At 44.2% G+C, this 16,506-nt stretch overlaps 1 protein-coding gene across 1 annotated transcript in view; it reads left to right on the top strand.

Annotated features, from left to right (window-relative positions):
- Window positions 1-16,145, top strand: part of TRIM66 (tripartite motif containing 66) — a gene marked incomplete at both ends in the record, with an annotated part of 47,140 nt that extends 30,995 nt beyond the window's left edge. The window contains 10 exons of the mRNA XM_084231526.1: window positions 10,001-10,522; window positions 10,681-10,870; window positions 11,959-12,019; window positions 12,448-12,622; window positions 12,937-13,226; window positions 13,702-13,828; window positions 14,131-14,205; window positions 14,590-14,742; window positions 15,154-15,372; window positions 16,086-16,145. Of these exons, the coding sequence (XP_084087652.1) occupies window positions 10,001-10,522; window positions 10,681-10,870; window positions 11,959-12,019; window positions 12,448-12,622; window positions 12,937-13,226; window positions 13,702-13,828; window positions 14,131-14,205; window positions 14,590-14,742; window positions 15,154-15,372; window positions 16,086-16,145 (1,872 nt within the window). The remainder of the gene's footprint in view (window positions 1-10,000; window positions 10,523-10,680; window positions 10,871-11,958; window positions 12,020-12,447; window positions 12,623-12,936; window positions 13,227-13,701; window positions 13,829-14,130; window positions 14,206-14,589; window positions 14,743-15,153; window positions 15,373-16,085) is intronic.
- Window positions 16,146-16,506: the final 361 nt, after the last annotated feature.

The raw sequence follows: 16,506 nt of genomic DNA, 5'->3' as shown, positions 1-16,506 counted from the left end.
GGAGTGTCCCTGTTCCATCCCTGGATGTTACATAGCCCTGATTCGTGCCTTCTGTCCTAATGAGTCAGCAATATAGGCGTCCTCCACTCCCACTTCCATTCCCACATACTCACTTAAAATGTAACTAAGTGGCCTTCATTTTGGTAGAAGGAGAGAGGGAGAGAAAAGTCCGTTTATTGAGCACTTACTCTGTGCCTGATCCTGTGCATGGTACTTTATAAGCATTATCTACTTTAACCCTCTCAACACATCTGTGAGGTGGTCATCCCTACTTCATAGCTAGGGAAATTGACCTCCAGGCCTCTGTGACTAGTAGATAGATGGACTGAGGTTTATTTGAAATGAAGTCTGTCAAAGTCTAAGCCTGAACTTTTTCTTCTATGCTATGAAAATGGGGGAAATAATTTATGTGCCCCCCCCCACCCAAAGTTAGTTGACCTTAGAATTTGCATCAGTGGAATTTGTTGGGTGAGTGGTCACAGGGATGTCTTGCAGAGGTAGCTGAGCATCTAGGGATCTTTTGAAGAGAAACTATTGGAGGCCTTCCTGTCCACCCATTTACCTGCTAGCTGAAAGTGTGGACTTACTCTGGCAATAACCTAGAGACCCACAACTCATCAACTGCCCCACCCCTGTCATCCTCCTAACGGGAACCTCAGTACTGTGCCAGCCCTCCCTGTGTCCCTCAGCCTTGTTCTACTTTGTGTATTGCCTTTTCTGGCCTGGTGGCCTCAGTCTTCTTGGTGCATCCACTCACCCCTGTACTCTAAATCCTTTTAGCTATTCTGTATCCTCCTAGCCTGAAGCATGCCTCTGGTCCTAAAAACACTGCTTCTTTAATTGTTCTGTGTTCCTTCCCCTGACCACATTTCCCTCCACAGCACCTTTGCCGTATATGTCTTGGATCAGTCTTTCTCATCTATAATTGAGAGTTTAGAAGAATAATGGATGTCAAAAAATTAATGTTACCTTGGAAATTTCTGGTGACTCCTGAAGTCTGGGCAGGCCTTTGATATTAGTGGCTTTTTGTCTGTGCCCAGTCTATCCTACTCTGATGAAAATGGTTTGGTCTAGAGGCCAGAGGTGCTGTGAAGAGGCCTTTTGTGGAGCTTAGGGGTTTAACATCTTATAGTTGAACTAGTCATCCATCCATCCACCCATCCATCCATCCATCCATCCATCCATCCATCCAACCACCCATCCACCTAGCCATCTAGCCATGCAGCCATCAATGTTCAAAATATATATATTAATTTCCTAGTATGTGCCAAATTCTGCCAGGTGCCAGACCCACATTGGTGAATAAGGTATTCTCACATTGCAGCTATAGTCTAGTGGGAGAGGTAGTCATTTAAACAAACAATAACAATAAAGTATAATAAAGTGCCACATGATGGTCATTGGGGGTAGTTAGATGCACCTTACCTGGAAGAAAACTTCCTAGAGGACAGGATTTTCAGCTGAATTTTGAAGGAGGAGCAGTTAGGCTAGTTGGGGAAAAGGCTATTATGAATAGTCAGAGGAAATGGCAAGGAGGAAGATCCAGAAGTGAGAGGAAAGCCTGGGACACTGAGAAAGTATTAGATAATTTGATTTTGTACTTAAGATGAACAGGGGAGTAAGAGTTATTGAAACCAGAGAGGCTGGACGGCCTTTTAAATTATGCTGTGGAGTTAGGATTGAGTCTTGGGAGTTATGAGGAGTAAATGAAGGAATTCTTGTTAGAAGGGACATGGTTTGAGTTAAATTTTAGAAAGGTGACTTTAACTACAGTAAGGGAGATGAAAATAATACAAAGGAATAATAGGAACAGATGAATGGAATTAACAGTGGGAATAAAGAAGAAGCAAGAACTTCGATGATCAAATAATGTAGCTTTTGGACTCAGATAATGGGGTGGGAAGTAAGGAGCTTGACACAGGCTCACTGTCTTGTCATTCATGAGAGCATGGGAAGAAGAGCTTATTTGTAGGGGAGGAAAAAGTTAGGTTTTGAACTGTTAATATTCTCCTGTGAAAGCTACATTAGATGACCAGAGGGCAGCTAGCTCTATATGTTGGTTGTTCAGAAGGAAGCTCTGGAATTGCCAGTGCCCAAGTGGGAGCAGAAACTGTGCAGAAAATCTGCAGTATGTTTCGAGTCTCAGCTCTGCTTCCTTACACAGAGCAGAGGAAAGTAGGCAAGCTGCTTGTAAATATGTGGAGTCTGTCTGTGGGGGCCCACAAGGCTCTCTGAGCAGCAAGGGGATGCTGTCTTCCTGTGTGGCTGTAGGTGAGCAGTGGGACTAGTAAAAGTCCTGGCAACTATAACTGCACATTTTGAGCTGTCCCTGGCTCTTACTAACCTGGTTTATGCAGGGGTTTGGCTGGTGCTGCCTTGATATTTTTCAGATGTTTTATAGGTTTCTTCATGACTTGGACTCCCAGAAAAAGGAGTCCCAAGGTTGCCATTGTGGCCCAAAGGAAACTGCATCTACTTGACTGAAGAGATACTAGTTATACACAAAGATACTGAAATAAGAGTACTATCAAAAAGTACTTTCTTTTTGATAGAATTTGTTGTCTTGAAGCTGTGATTGGGCAGGGTGTATGGCCAAAGGATACCAGACAACATTTTGAGCATCTTGTCATTGAATGATAATACTTTGTATAGCATTTTCTGCTTTTTTCCCATTGTTTTTTACATGGATTATTCCATTTTATCTCTTTGTTTATCCTAGCAATACTTTGAGGAAGCTACTTTCTTATTCCCCTTTGAAAGATGTGGAAACTGAGACACAGAAAGGTTAAGTGACCCACCTGAGTGAGTTATACAGCCGACTACTGGCAATGTTAGAACCGGAGCACAGGCTCCTAACTCAACCCTGTATCCAATGACTAGGTTAAATTGCCACTTTGTGCACTGCAGTGGGAGATGCAGGACTCTATTTGGCCTCTTACCTGATGGATTTCCTGTGTTTAAATCTTTGAAGTGAGCTGAGGTCTTGCTGGGGAGAGGTCTTAGAACTTAGCCTAGCTTGATCTTGGTTACCTTCATCTGGTAAAGGTGTTTTAGCCTCCAACCCCCTTCTCAGCCTATACTGTCCTTTGAGTGCCAGGAAGGTCAGAAGTCTACCTGAAGTCTACAGACCAAGGAACCTGTGGCACCAGGCACCTCTCTGTGTTCCACAGGGACTTATTCATGCTCTGAGCTGCTCACAGACTTTATATCGCCACAAAGAGGACTTTTGTCACAGCAGAGCAGCTGTGCACAGGACCTGGGAGTTGATACTAAATGCAGAGATGATTAAAACAGATTGTGCTGAAAATAGATGTAAACCTCTAGAATGGGTTTTATTGTGGCATGAGCTCTGAATCTCTGGAGCAATTCATCCCACCACCTTCCCTGCATCCAGCAGGATGTTTTTGTATGAATTTTGACATTTGCCTGGCTCTAGCTATTGCTTAAGCTTCCTAATCTGGATTCAGTCACTCTGAAGAAAGACGGTGGCTACACCTCTATAACAGAGAGCCCCTTTAAATCCTAAGTGAAACTGGAAGACAGTTTGATGGCTTTGTTTTATACCTCTGAACTAGACAACTGCTGAAAACCAGATGCACTCCTTCCCTCAAAGCTCTCATGGAATCAAGGCTATAGGCATCAGAGACCCTTATCTGATTCTCAATTAACCTGAAAAAATGCACCTGTCTTTCACTTGTAATGTGGCCCCAGATCTTCAACAGAAGTCTTTGAGGCCACCAGTAGGCTGCTCATGGCTTGAGAAGAACTGGAATGTGTTTCAGTATAACCTAATGCACAGTGGGCATTCCTGTGGTCCAGATTATTAAGAGCAAAACAGAAGAATAAAGGGAAATGACTCAGATGAATATCATTTATGCCATTATCAAGACATTTTGATGCCAGAGCTCTTAGGTTGATTCTTACAACACAGTGAGATTTATAGTAACCTGTGGAGGAAGAAACTAAATTCCAGAGATAGGAAGTGACTTGCTTCAACTCTACACCTTGGCATAAATGAGGAAACACTAGGCATCTCGCTTTCATAGTCTCCAAATCCACTGCTATGGATCGGCACATGGATTCTAACATGGAAGCAATCTCTTCCTCATAGCCTGGCCTGACAGTAGCTTTTGCTTGGAATGGATCCAGGGCCTGGTGACACTTTCTTAGGGCACAGTCTGTATCTTGGTCAGCACATGCAGAACGGTACAGAGAGCCAGGAATTCCTTCTCAGGAATCAAGTCAAACACTCCCAGTTCTGACTTCTTGAATTCACACCCTTTAGAAAACCTGTCTCCTTAGTTTTAGCTTGATTTCATTCACATACCAGCACCCAAGATCTTTGTTCAGGTCTCCTGGTCCAAGAGAAAATGGGTCCTTGCTCCTAGGCTTAACTGCTTACTCTGGCCTGGCCAAAATGCCCTTGGCCTAAATCTCCCAAGTCTTTAAGTCCTGAGTCTTGAGGGTTCCACATATTTGACTTTATTTTAGACTTATAGGAATCCACTTCTTTCCTTCTACCTTAGACTCTGGGGATCTGCCTTTTGTTTTTCTATCTTCTCTGGATCATCAAGCTATGGAACATTCATCAGTCCTCTCTTTATCATCAATAGTATTTCCCCATTTGACTCTGGTGAGTTAGCATATATCAGCATCATTGTATCCACAGGAGTAACATTAATTTCTAAAAGTTTTTCACTGAGTTGAAGAAGCACTCATTTCTTAATAAGAGTAATAACTTCACTATTAAAAATCAACTTGTGAAATCACTTGCTAGTAAATTTAGTTCCTTCCTCAACGATCTGGTTCAATTGTTTCAAGATCTACTACTATTAAGCCAGTCTACCTAATCTGAAGTTGAAGCACTCAAATATTCCAAGATTTAATTCACAAGTCTGTTTATATTTATCCTTGTTTCCTTATCTGCTTCCTTCACATGACTTTACTGTTTTTGCAAGTCATTGTTCCTTTATCATCCTGCAAATTTACTTGATGGTCAGTCTTTCCAATTTTAACTACTGGGAAAAAAACAAACAAACCCTGAAATCAGAAGCGAGTAGGTAGAACATCAGAGCAACAACAAAAACAGATGTCACAAACCTCACACATTATACTCTATATGAAACTATAAGTCCACACACAGGTATCTAGTCAGAGTTCTTGCTCTAACAAGTTTAGATTTCTTTGGAAATTTTTAATTTTTCTGCATTATGGAACCTGGGAAAGAAGATTAGAAGCAGGGAGTTGCAATTCCTGTACTCGCAGCTACAAACAAGAAGGAAGAAGGCAAGAAACATCTGGAAAAGTGCCACCGTATGAGGTTGTTCAGTGAAAGGGCAAGTAAGCTCTGCATTCTGAGAAGTTTTCTAAAACATCACTGGATAACAACCCACTCCAGCAATTCATTTCTTCATCTCTAAGAAATGGCTCCACATACTCTGTTAATAAGATAGGGTAGTGTGTAAAGTGTTTTAGAGTACTCCCATTCAAATTATACTTTTAAGGCAATTACACTTTGTTATTGAAAGAGGTATGTTTCAGATATCTTGAAAATTAATTTCTGTGGAATATCTGTGCTACTTTATCCCCAGCAACATTATGCTTATGTAAGAACCTGAAATTTATATTAAACTCAGGGCATGTGCACTAAGTGTCTGTTTATTGACTTCTCAATCACATCTTACTAGGACACTAGTTTTCTAGCTATTGGCACAAAATCAAGAGCATCCAGCAAATTCTGGGCTCAGATTCCTAGTCTTGGGTCTAGATGAGTTTGGGAAATCTGGATAATCACTCTGTGTCTCAATTTCCCTTCCTGTTAAAATGAACAATGTTTTCTTTAAGTTTGGATAACATCACATGGCAATCATTAGAATAATAATGTAAGCACATTGAACTCTGGAAAAAGATATAGCCAGTGAGGCTGGGGAGAGAGAGGGCAGCAGGAAACAGAACACAGGTCAAGCAGGAGACAGGTTGGATTTGAGAAAGATTGCATAGGTGACTAGTAGAAGAGGTTTTATAGACAATTGGGGAGGCAACAGGTCAGACAAGTTGTTGAGGCAGATTCAGATAAGTAGAGTTTATAGGTTCTAGCTAAGATAATTCAGATAAGTGGCAAACAAATTAGGAGACTAAAAGAAGCAAGAAGCAAAAAAGAGGAAAGGGACAGGAAAAGGAAAACACAGTTTGAAAGAAGGTAAGTTTGAATGATGGGCAAGTTAGGCGAGGCTAATGAGGGACCTAGGGCAGTCTCTCCTCATAACCGAAGGATGACTTCAACTGATTATTAGAGTGAATGTTTTTGGCATTTTGACTTCTTATGTACCCTGAAATAGAAAATAGTTTTCCACTTGCACACCTCAAAATATACATCTTTTCCCTCATGAAACCTGAAGATTTTGTACGTGAAGATAGTCATGATGTCCATTCTATAGCTGACAGTGTAGAGTGTGAAAGTGTGAGTGATTGCTGCATTCAGACTTTATAGATGGCCATAAACTCTCACCTTTTCTCATTTGGCCTCAGAACAATCCTGAATGCTAGAGCAGGTTGGTGGCATCACCTCTACCAATGGATGAGCTCCTCCAGTATGTGAGGCATCCTATGTCAAGATGTGACCACATATCCAAACCTTTTGCAACCCTAGATATCACTTGAGAAGTCCTTTACTTCTTTCCTGGCCCAAGAAAGTTAGCCTGCCTTCCTGGCCCTGAAAATTGGCCTTCTTGCTCCTACTCACCTTGTGGCGGTGGCCACAGAGTAGAATGGAGGTTTTCCATTCCACTCTTTCTTCATGTACATGAAATAAGTACTTTATTTTTGACATTTTATAGTTCTTCACTCTAGAAATGAATATGAAGTATCATAAATAACTAACACCCAGCACACATAAATTCCAGAAATGCCATTGTGTTTATATATCCTGTAGAAATCAGCTTGGGCTGGCTTCCTCATAGCACTTTCTCTGAGTCCCTTCTCAGATCTCCCCCATGAAGTTTGCACTACCAGAGCTTCATCCCACTTCTAATAGTTTTGGCTACTACCAGAGCTTCATCCCACTTCTAATAGCTTTGGTCTCCTTGAGGTTGGCTGAAGATAAAGGCATGAAAGAAATCAGTTTAGTCTATAGTATCCTAAGGCATGTTACTGACCTTGGACTGTCTCTTGGGTGTTATAGGAGCAGGCCTAGGAGGCCCAGGGCAACATATACTATGGCAGAACTTATGTATCTCTTGCATTGCTCAGTCTGCATGCCCTCCTTTCCTCTGTCATTATATTAACTCACATTTCATGATATTAGTAAGTAATCAGGGCAGGGGAGTTGATGTCCTACAAGTGTGAGCTCTACACCAAACCTGGAAAGTTTTGTCTGTGGGACTTTAATCTTGGGCCTATCTTGTAATGTATAGCACCTAACCATTGGACCAGTGCCAGATGGATTTTGGAACTCTTAATACTTAGCACAGGGAGTTCATTGGGATCCATCTATGTCATCAATAGAGATGAATACCAGAATTGCATTAGCTCTGAATGTCAAATGGAGAAAAGGTGAAAGAATCCAGAATTAGGTGATCATATATTATTACAAAAAGGAATACGATAATCTTTGGATATTCTTATCCATACATAAGGAAATACAAAATACTAGAAGGCTACCATATAGTACATAACCAGCATAACAAGGGGACACAGAGGTTGCAGACCAGGGTATGTTTGAGGTTACCTGTGTTTTCTTGCCTTGAGCTGGATAACATGCCTAGTTTACCCAATCTGGTTTGAGCATTTCCTTCCATTCTCTCTTCTCTTCAACCTTTTTTTTTTTTAATGACTTTTTATTTATTTATTTTTATTTATACAAGAACCGAGGTACAGGCCAGATGCATGGGAGGGTGAGAGGATTCACCAGAGACAGAGCAGGGAACAGAACCGGCAGACTGACGAAATGCACTGCCGAGGGGAGCAGTGGGCGAGACAGGAGAGGTCTGCCATGCCATGTGGGACCCTCACCGGCCAGCCGGGATCGAACCAGCACTGCAGAGGCTGCGGACAGCTTCACAGCACTGCGCTCAACCGCCTGCCCCACCAGGGGAGGCCCACTTCAACCTTTTTTATCTTGGGACTTAGGCTAGAAAGCAAACTGAAGCCTTTTCATTGACAACCATTGAACTAACAAGGAACAATACAAATGTTAACTTTTCTGTGGGGAGAAAAAAGGATATTTAGTCCATCTGCTTCTAAAATTTAGGATTGAGAATAGAAAATATAAGCTTTACTAAAGTAGTTAAATAATAAAAAGATTGGGCAAGAAAAAATGAAAATACTAAGTAGAGGAGAGATTTAGAGAGAGAAAGCAGGCATGGAAAGGATACAGAGGTTGAAGAACAGAGTATAGGCAAGCTAGGGGAAGGGGTGAGCAGAGAAAGACAGAGGCAGACAGGCCAGAATTATGAGTATGGCTTTCCTGCCAGAGCTCTGAATTCTAAGTCTACAACAGTTCTTCATCAAATACCATATTTAGTGATATCATATTTAGTGGTGAAATATTGGCAGGATCCCCATGAGTTTAGGAATGGGACTAGGATGGCTATCACTACTCCTATTCAATCTCATACTGGAGGTCTTAGCTGATGGAGTAAGATAAGAAAAATATAAGGAAAGTAAGGAATAAAACTTACTATTCATAGATGACATGATCTGTGTGCACAGAAAATGCCAACATGACTAACAAGGACTCTGGATAAACAAAGTCAACATACAAAAATCAACTAATTTCCATATGGGAGCACAAATAAAAGGAAATGGAAATCCACAAAGTTATCTTTTCAGTAACATAAAATAACTTCAGATGTCTTCCTAGGGTCATAACAACAATAATAACAATTATAGCAACAGCAGCAGCCATGTAACCACAAATGTTTACATAGATTCCTTTTAACCATTGCAACCCTTTAATGTTTGTTATGAGGATTAAATGAGGAAGTGCATACTAAAACACTTAGCAGGTTGATTTGTAAATTCTCAGTAAATTTTAGCTATTTGATACTCATTATTTTTGAAAGAGACTCAAACTCAGCTGTTAGTAGAACTAAACTGCTATTCATTTGGCTTAAGATTTGTAAAATGAACAGTAACACATTACTGTTTTTAAATTTTAAAAATAGCTCATTAATTCATTTATTCAGCCAGACTCATGGGTCTAGGAATACAATGTAAACAAAACAGGCAAAATCATAACTCTAATGGCGCTTATAATTTAGTAGTGGAAATAGATGTTAATCTTATAGTATCAAAGATTGTGCTGTGAGAATAAAGTGCAAGGAGTTATGGGGGCATAATGGGGTGCCTGATCTAGCCTAGAGCAAAAAATTCACAAGTGAACTGAATTCAGAAGGATAAGAGGAATAGGTACAGAAGTAGGAGAATATTCCATGCAGAACAAGCAGTCTCTCTGAAGGGGTAAGAATTGGAGTGAGAGCTTGTCCCGTTTTAGGAACTGAAGAAATGTCAAGAGTTTGAGCCTTCCACACTTTCTCCCATTTTAAATATATCAGCAACAGCAGTTATCCATAGGATCCCCTTAAGGGAAAAGAAGCTACTAGTGATTTAATCAGACGGAAATGTGAAGTTGGAGGGCAGTCCCACAGTCTGATCCTTAAATAAGGGACTGGGAGTGAGAGCTATGCCTCTGTGTGTGTGTGTGTGTACATGCTAGTGCACATACATGCACATCTCAGGTTGAGTGGTAGGTTGTGTCTCTTGCTCTCTCTCTACACTCACACACACCCCAGTGTCCTTAGCCTGTGTCTCTGTCATAGGCTACTGACCTCCTTGTATGGGGAATGGAAATCATACCTCCTGTGCTGCCAGAGTTCCCTGAGGCTACTAGATTTTGAGGCCAGAGTGAAATCTAGCATAAGAGTCTTATGGCAGCATCTCTCCTTCCCTTCCCACTGTTCCCAGTTGCAGCCTGACTCTGCTCTTGTCTTTGTTCCCACAGCACTCTACTTCGGTGAGCATCATGGGCTTTTCCAACACACTGGAGATGGAGCTGTCATCTACCAGGCTGGCAAGAACACTGGAACCACAGATCCAGAGCGTGAGCAGCCTGACACCTAGCCCCCCACAGGTGGTACCAAGCCTGCTGAGTGGGCCTCCCCCAGCTGTGTCCAGCTTGACAAGTGGTCAAAACCAGGCCTTGCCTAGCCTGACAGCCAGTCACCTGCAGACCATACCTAGCCTTGTGCGTAGTATACCCCAGTCCATGCCCAACCTACTGAGTGATTCTGCGCAGTCCATCACAAGCCTGGCAAGTGATCACTCTCAGGCTGGACCCAACCTAATGTCTGGTCCCACCCAGACTGTGCCAACTCTGGCACTCTGTCCTCTGAAGAGCTTGCCTCCAACTTCTGATACACAGCCGGAAACTGGATCCAGCAGCAGTCCTGGGTCTGGCCGAGCTTCAGGGAGTCTATGCCCCAGGGATGGTGCTGACCCCTCCCTGGGGAATACTCTGTGTAAGGTAAGTCCCAGGCAAATGCATTACACTTCCTCTGCTCATCACTAGGCAGAAGGATGGCCCCTAAAGTTATCCTGGTCTTAGCTTATCTAAGCTCTCTAACCTGTAGTGGCAAACATGCCTGATTTCTTTTATTCTTGTTTGTCTTTCACTTTTAAAAGATGGAAAGTGAGGATTCCACCCACTTCAGTGACTCTTTGGGACAAGTTCCTACAACTGGACTGAATGCTTCCAAGGACTTAGCTATTCCCTCAGAACTAGAAGAGCCAATTAACCTCTCTGTGAAAAAACCTACACTGGTCCCAGCAGTCAACACATCCATGGCTCTACAGCAGTACCGGAACCCAAAAGGTGAGACTCCAGTAAGCAGCTGGCCTTTCATACTGTCCACAAAATGGAGCAAGGGACTCAGCACTTGCAGGTGAGATGGAGGCCAGCTGACAGGCCTCTTACTGAGATAATGAGGTTGTGTTCCAGACCACTGCAGCAAAGCTAATATTGCATTAAAGCAATTCATACAAATTTTTGGTTCCCAGTGCATATAAAATTTAGGTTTATAGCATACCATAGTCTTTTCAGTAAACAAGAGCACATGTCTAAAAAAACAATGTAACATCTTAAATAAAAATACTTTATTGCTCAAAAAAAGATAAACACATGCAGTTTGCAACAACATAGATGGAGCTAGAAGGAATCATGCTCAGCAAAATAAGTCAGAAAGAAAAAGAAAAATACCGGATGGTCTCACTCATAGCAGGAATTTAGAAAACCTAAATAAGGGACCAGGACAAAGGCTAATTAATACAAAGATTAATTAATACTAATTAATCCTGCATTTTAGGCTGTTGAAATTTTGGGGCCTTGTTTGCCCTTGAAAAGTACCTCGGACAGTGCCTGATGCTGAATGGGCAATCTGCTAGTTTCCTCCTTTCACCCCACTGCTGCATCCTGCCCATCCATGCAGACTGCACTACTCAGGGCAGGCCTTGCTGGGAGCCTCTTACCTATAGAGTATGAGCTGGCAGTGTTTCTCAGGCAGTGTTAGAATTCCAGTACTTGGCTAAAAAGGCAGAGGCTGAATGGAATGACTTCTGAGAGCAGGTAACATGGATGTATGGGGAATAGGTGATTTCTGAGCTTATTTCAAAAGTGAGAATCTGGCTTCTCTGTGTCTAACCCAGCACTTATGTGAGATTCTGTGTGGTTATCTGTGTTTATCTTTTTAACAGAGGGTGGCCTTTTTCTCCTCTCAGGTAGAAGGGCCATGCAGGATTGTCATCACTGTGAATGATTACAATGTGGGTAACAATGGTGTGACAGGTGTGTAGACAGAGGTGTGAGCAGTAGATATGAATGGACGGTGTGAACAACAACAGTAGATATGAATGGATATGTATTGTTATAAATGTGTCACAGTATTTATTTGTCTTTTGCCTTAGAGTATGACAAATTTGAACATGGAGCCCTAGAGATAGATACAAAGGAGAACCAGCGTATCAGGTAACAGATTCTTGGTCCACCCTCCCTCTACTAACCCCCAACTTCATGACCTGAGAGGTTGGCACAGGAAGTAAGCATCCTTGATGACTTAGTGAGGAGCAAGTTTTCCTGCAACTGTCTTCTTCAACCCCAGAACCTCAAGTAGGGTCTATGTGGTTAGGTATCTGAACTGGTTGTGGGAGGATATCCAGGCTCCTGTACCACAAGGCACATGCTCTGTTTGAGTCCCACCCTCTGCAAGGATTCCCTTCTTGGAGCAAGGCCTGAAGGGCCCAGCAGAACTGGGTGGAAGGACAGAACATGAGTCTGTAGTGGGTTGGACTGAGATCTTGGGCTGCAATTCAGTTGTGGGGTCATGATTGAGCTTGACTCAGAGGTTGGGGCCACAGAAGGTTCTACCAAGACCCAGAGGTGTTGTCTTACTGCAGACCCATCAACAGTGAGCCCAAGATTCCCTATGTGCGACTGGAGAGACTCAAGATCTGTGCTGCCTCTTCGGGAGAGATGCCTGTGTTCAAGTTGAAGCCACAGAAGAATGATCAGGATGGGAGCTTCCTGTTGATCATCGAATGTGGCACTGAGTCCTCCAGCATGTCCATTAAGGTACCACTTTGCTGTTCCTTGCCTGTGAACCTAGGCCCAGCCTCAGAGCTCTCCTTTGTCTCTGCTACCAGCACGAGTCTGACTCTGCCTTATCTTGAGTCTCAGAGTGGGGCTGCCAATTGGTAGGACTTTGTCCCCTGTTGCAAGGGACCTGTGAGATGCACCATAGGCATGGGCTCTCCCAGAATTCATGGGGCTTGACTGACTTGGGGTCCTGGAGTAAGTTGATGCTCTGGGCTTGTCAGTCCCTACCCCACTCCCCTTGAAAACTTGTTGGTGCTATGCTCTGGCTCAGACTCACTTTTTTCTTCAAGGTCAGCCAGGACAACATCACAGATGCCTCCCAGACCCCAAGTCTAGGGGGAAGAAAGGTCACTGTCACTTCTCTGGCTGGACAGCGGCTCCCAGAGGTGGAGGGAACAGGCCCTGAGGAACACAGACTCATTCCTCGAACCCCTGGACCCAAGAAGGGACCCCCGGTACCAATAGAAAATGAGGATTTCTGTGCTGTGTGCCTCAATGGGGGAGAGTTGCTGTGCTGTGATCGTTGCCCCAAAGTGTACCACCTTTCCTGCCACTTGCCAGCATTGCTCAGCTTCCCAGGGTAAGTCCTTCCAAGCGGGGCATCACGTGGCTAGCAGGATGTTCTTCCAGGGAAGCTATTCTGGGCCAGGCCCACAGAGGTCCCTTGGATGGGCTTCCTCCCTTTGTTGGGCTGCCTGAACTGCAGGTGTGTGACGTTAGTGGTCCTACATCTGTGTGCCTTTTGTACATGAACAGGTAGATTTTTGAAATTTGGATGACTTCCCTTCCCTTCTTTTCCCAGTTTCCTCTCCCACAAAGATTTCTCCCTGTACTCCCATTCCAACCTCTTCCCAACTCCTGTTTTCCTGGATTCACTAAATTGTGAGTTACTGAATTTCCTTGAAGCTTATGGCTAGGAAGTCATTCCCTATGGGGCCAAGCTAGGACTCAGCTTTCTATACCACCACCTTCCACACCTGTCTTGGGCAGAGGGACTATGGAAGGGGCTCTGGGAAATGCATTGTGGTCTTACGTGGCCTCACTTGCCCCTGCAGGGGAGATTGGGTGTGTACCTTGTGCCGCAGCCTGACACAGCCCGAGATGGAGTATGACTGCGAGAATGCCCGCTATAACCAGCCTGGGGTGCGGGCCCCTCCTGGCCTGAGCATATATGACCAGAAGGTAGGGATGGGTCTCTGGAAACAAGGATCCCTGCCTGGGTAGCCACCCTGTGCTTATAGGGGCTAAAGCCTTTCTGAGGGGATGAGGTACCTCTTCTAGTACCTCTCTTGAGCTATGCCTGGGACTTTGGCCTTTGTGGGGTTTGTTATGATTTTTTTCTACTGTGAGCTCTTTTCCTCTGGCTTGGTGGCTCTTACCCTGTGGGACAGAGCAAACCTCTCAGAGTTTTCAGGGTCACTATCTTTATTCTTGTTGAAGTAGAGCTGGAATAGAGTAACTGCTGCCAATTCTGATTTCTATAGAAGTGTGAGAAGCTGGTCCTGTCCTTGTGCTGCAATAGCCTCAGCCTGCCCTTCCATGAACCTGTCAGCCCTCTGGTAAGCATGGCTTCACTGTTTCTGCCTGCTATGGCGCTTTCTGCTCAGAGGGCTCAAGGTCACTCAGCAGGTCATGGTTGTACCCAGGGTGGGCTCAGAACATGACTACTAGAGAAATGTGACTAATCTGTGGATGGCCCCATTCCTTGGGGGTCATCTCCCTTTCAGTGCCTTGGCCAACTGCTGCTGCTTAGACCTGACTTGACAAGTAAAACATTACTCCTTTCCTTTTCTCTTTACTTTGCCACACTTTCATTCTTGCTGCCTTTCTCTTCTATTCTTTCACTTCTATTCTAACTCATCCTCCACCTCTTCTTCCTTCTTATCTCTATCTTCACTTCTCTATTCCTGCTTTGCCGCCGCCTCCTTTTCTGCTCCCCCCAGGCCCGGCATTACTACCAGATTATTAAGAGGCCTATGGACCTGTCTATAATCCGGAGGAAGCTGCAGAAGAAGGACCCAGCTCACTATACCACACCAGAGGAGGTGGTGTCAGATGTGCGCCTCATGTTTTGGAACTGTGCTAAGTTCAATTATGTATGTCTTGCCTGTTTTCCCTCTCCCCTATTTCCCAGTGACCCCAAGATTTTCATGGTTGGATGGGGTGTCAGGTTTGGTCCTTGGCTACCATGAGGATCTGGAGCTGATCTCTTAGGTCCTACTGCAGTAGTTAAAAGTGTCCTCCATACTGGAACCTTAGTATGGACTCAGGAGGAAGATGGTTGGGGGGGCGGGGCTAGAAACTGGTTATCTGTGGGTACTTGTCAGGTTATTTCTGATAAGAAGAGCTGATACCAAACTGGTTATCCCAAGTCTTGAGAAAATGTCTGGTTCCAGGCAAGCTGGAGACCCAGCCAGACTTCATGCTGTCTGTATAGCTCTTCAGGGACATAGAGGAGATGGGCTAGTAGAAACGGGCCGGATCATCACTGCTCTCCTCCCCTTCAGCCCGACTCAGAGGTTGCAGAGGCTGGCCGCTGCCTGGAAGTATTCTTTGAGGGCTGGTTGAAAGAGATCTACCCGGAAAAACTGTTTGCTCAGCCAAGGCAGGAGGACTCAGACTCCGAGGAAGTGTCTAGTGAGAGTGGGTGTTCCACTCCCCAGGGCTTCCCGTGGCCCACTTACGTGCAGGAAGGCATTCAACCCAAGAGGAGGCGGCGACATATGGTAAAGAGTTGCTGCCAGATGGCAGGCAAGCAGGAGGGTGGGTGGGTGATTGGGCAGGCAGGGGGCACCTAATGTGAAGCTGGTCAGGTGGCACAAGAGAGTGGTGACATTGAACCCTCACTTCCAACTCTTTAGCCTAAGAGGAAGGCAGGCAGCATGGGACTCATCAACTCCATTTACCATGGAGGCTGGAAACTCAGAGACATGGATCTCCCAGCCCAGGGTCACCAAGCAAATTAGCAGAACCAGGGTGAGAAACCAGGTATCCCGACTCCCAGCTCAGTGCTGATTGTTCTACATTGTGATGTCCATAGGTAGAGAATTTCCAGGCCTCAGTGTCTGATCTCAACCTGGGTTTGGAGGGAAGGAAGAGATCTTTTCAGCCCCTTGGTATTTGTGTAGGAAGGAGAGGTATTGTTCGCAAGATCCTCTGACCTTTTGGTTGGTCCCCTCAGTGCAAACCTGAGATGTCATTCAATACTATTTAATTCCACCAAACTGTATTGCCTGCCTACTGTGTACTGGGACATGACCAGCCACCCACAGTTGTTTATGACACTGTTTGGTGGTGTCAGTGAATTTTGCTATTGCATTCCTGGGGTAGAATAACACTTTGACTCCAGGGAATCCCAATCTCCAGGGACACTTAGCCTTTGCACATGAATAAATCCTATATGTGGCCATTCAAATTCCGATTTCTTTTTTTTTTTCAGGAGAATGAAAAAGCAAAAAGAATGTCATTCCGCCTAGCCAACAGCATCTCCCAGGTCTGAAGGATGGAAGGAGATGGAATGCTCTGGCAGCTGTACCCCAACCTGTTGACCACTCCTCCCCACTTTTCAGCTCATTCTCCTCAGATCGTGGATGTCAGACAAGTCTTGTCGAGCTGTGTAGTGCTCTTCTTTGCCATTTGCATCTTACAGCATTTTTTCAGGAGCCAGAGTGCATCCACTACAGAGAAGATATCAGTAATAAACAGCAAAGAGGGAGGTATCCCTCTTTCAGAATCATCTAATGTGTAGGGTCCACTTGACAAGACCAAGCCTGGTCAGACTTGGGGGGACCTTGGTGAATTTGTTCTGCTGAGGAAAGCAGATTTTTCTCACCTTTCAGTGTGCACAGGAGCAATGTATA

The sequence above is a fragment of the Talpa europaea genome, assembly GCF_964194135.1.
Source record: "Talpa europaea genome assembly, chromosome: 1".
In the NCBI taxonomy this organism is placed as follows: Eukaryota; Metazoa; Chordata; class Mammalia; order Eulipotyphla; family Talpidae; genus Talpa; species Talpa europaea.
This window is presented reverse-complemented; position numbering and strand designations above follow the sequence as displayed.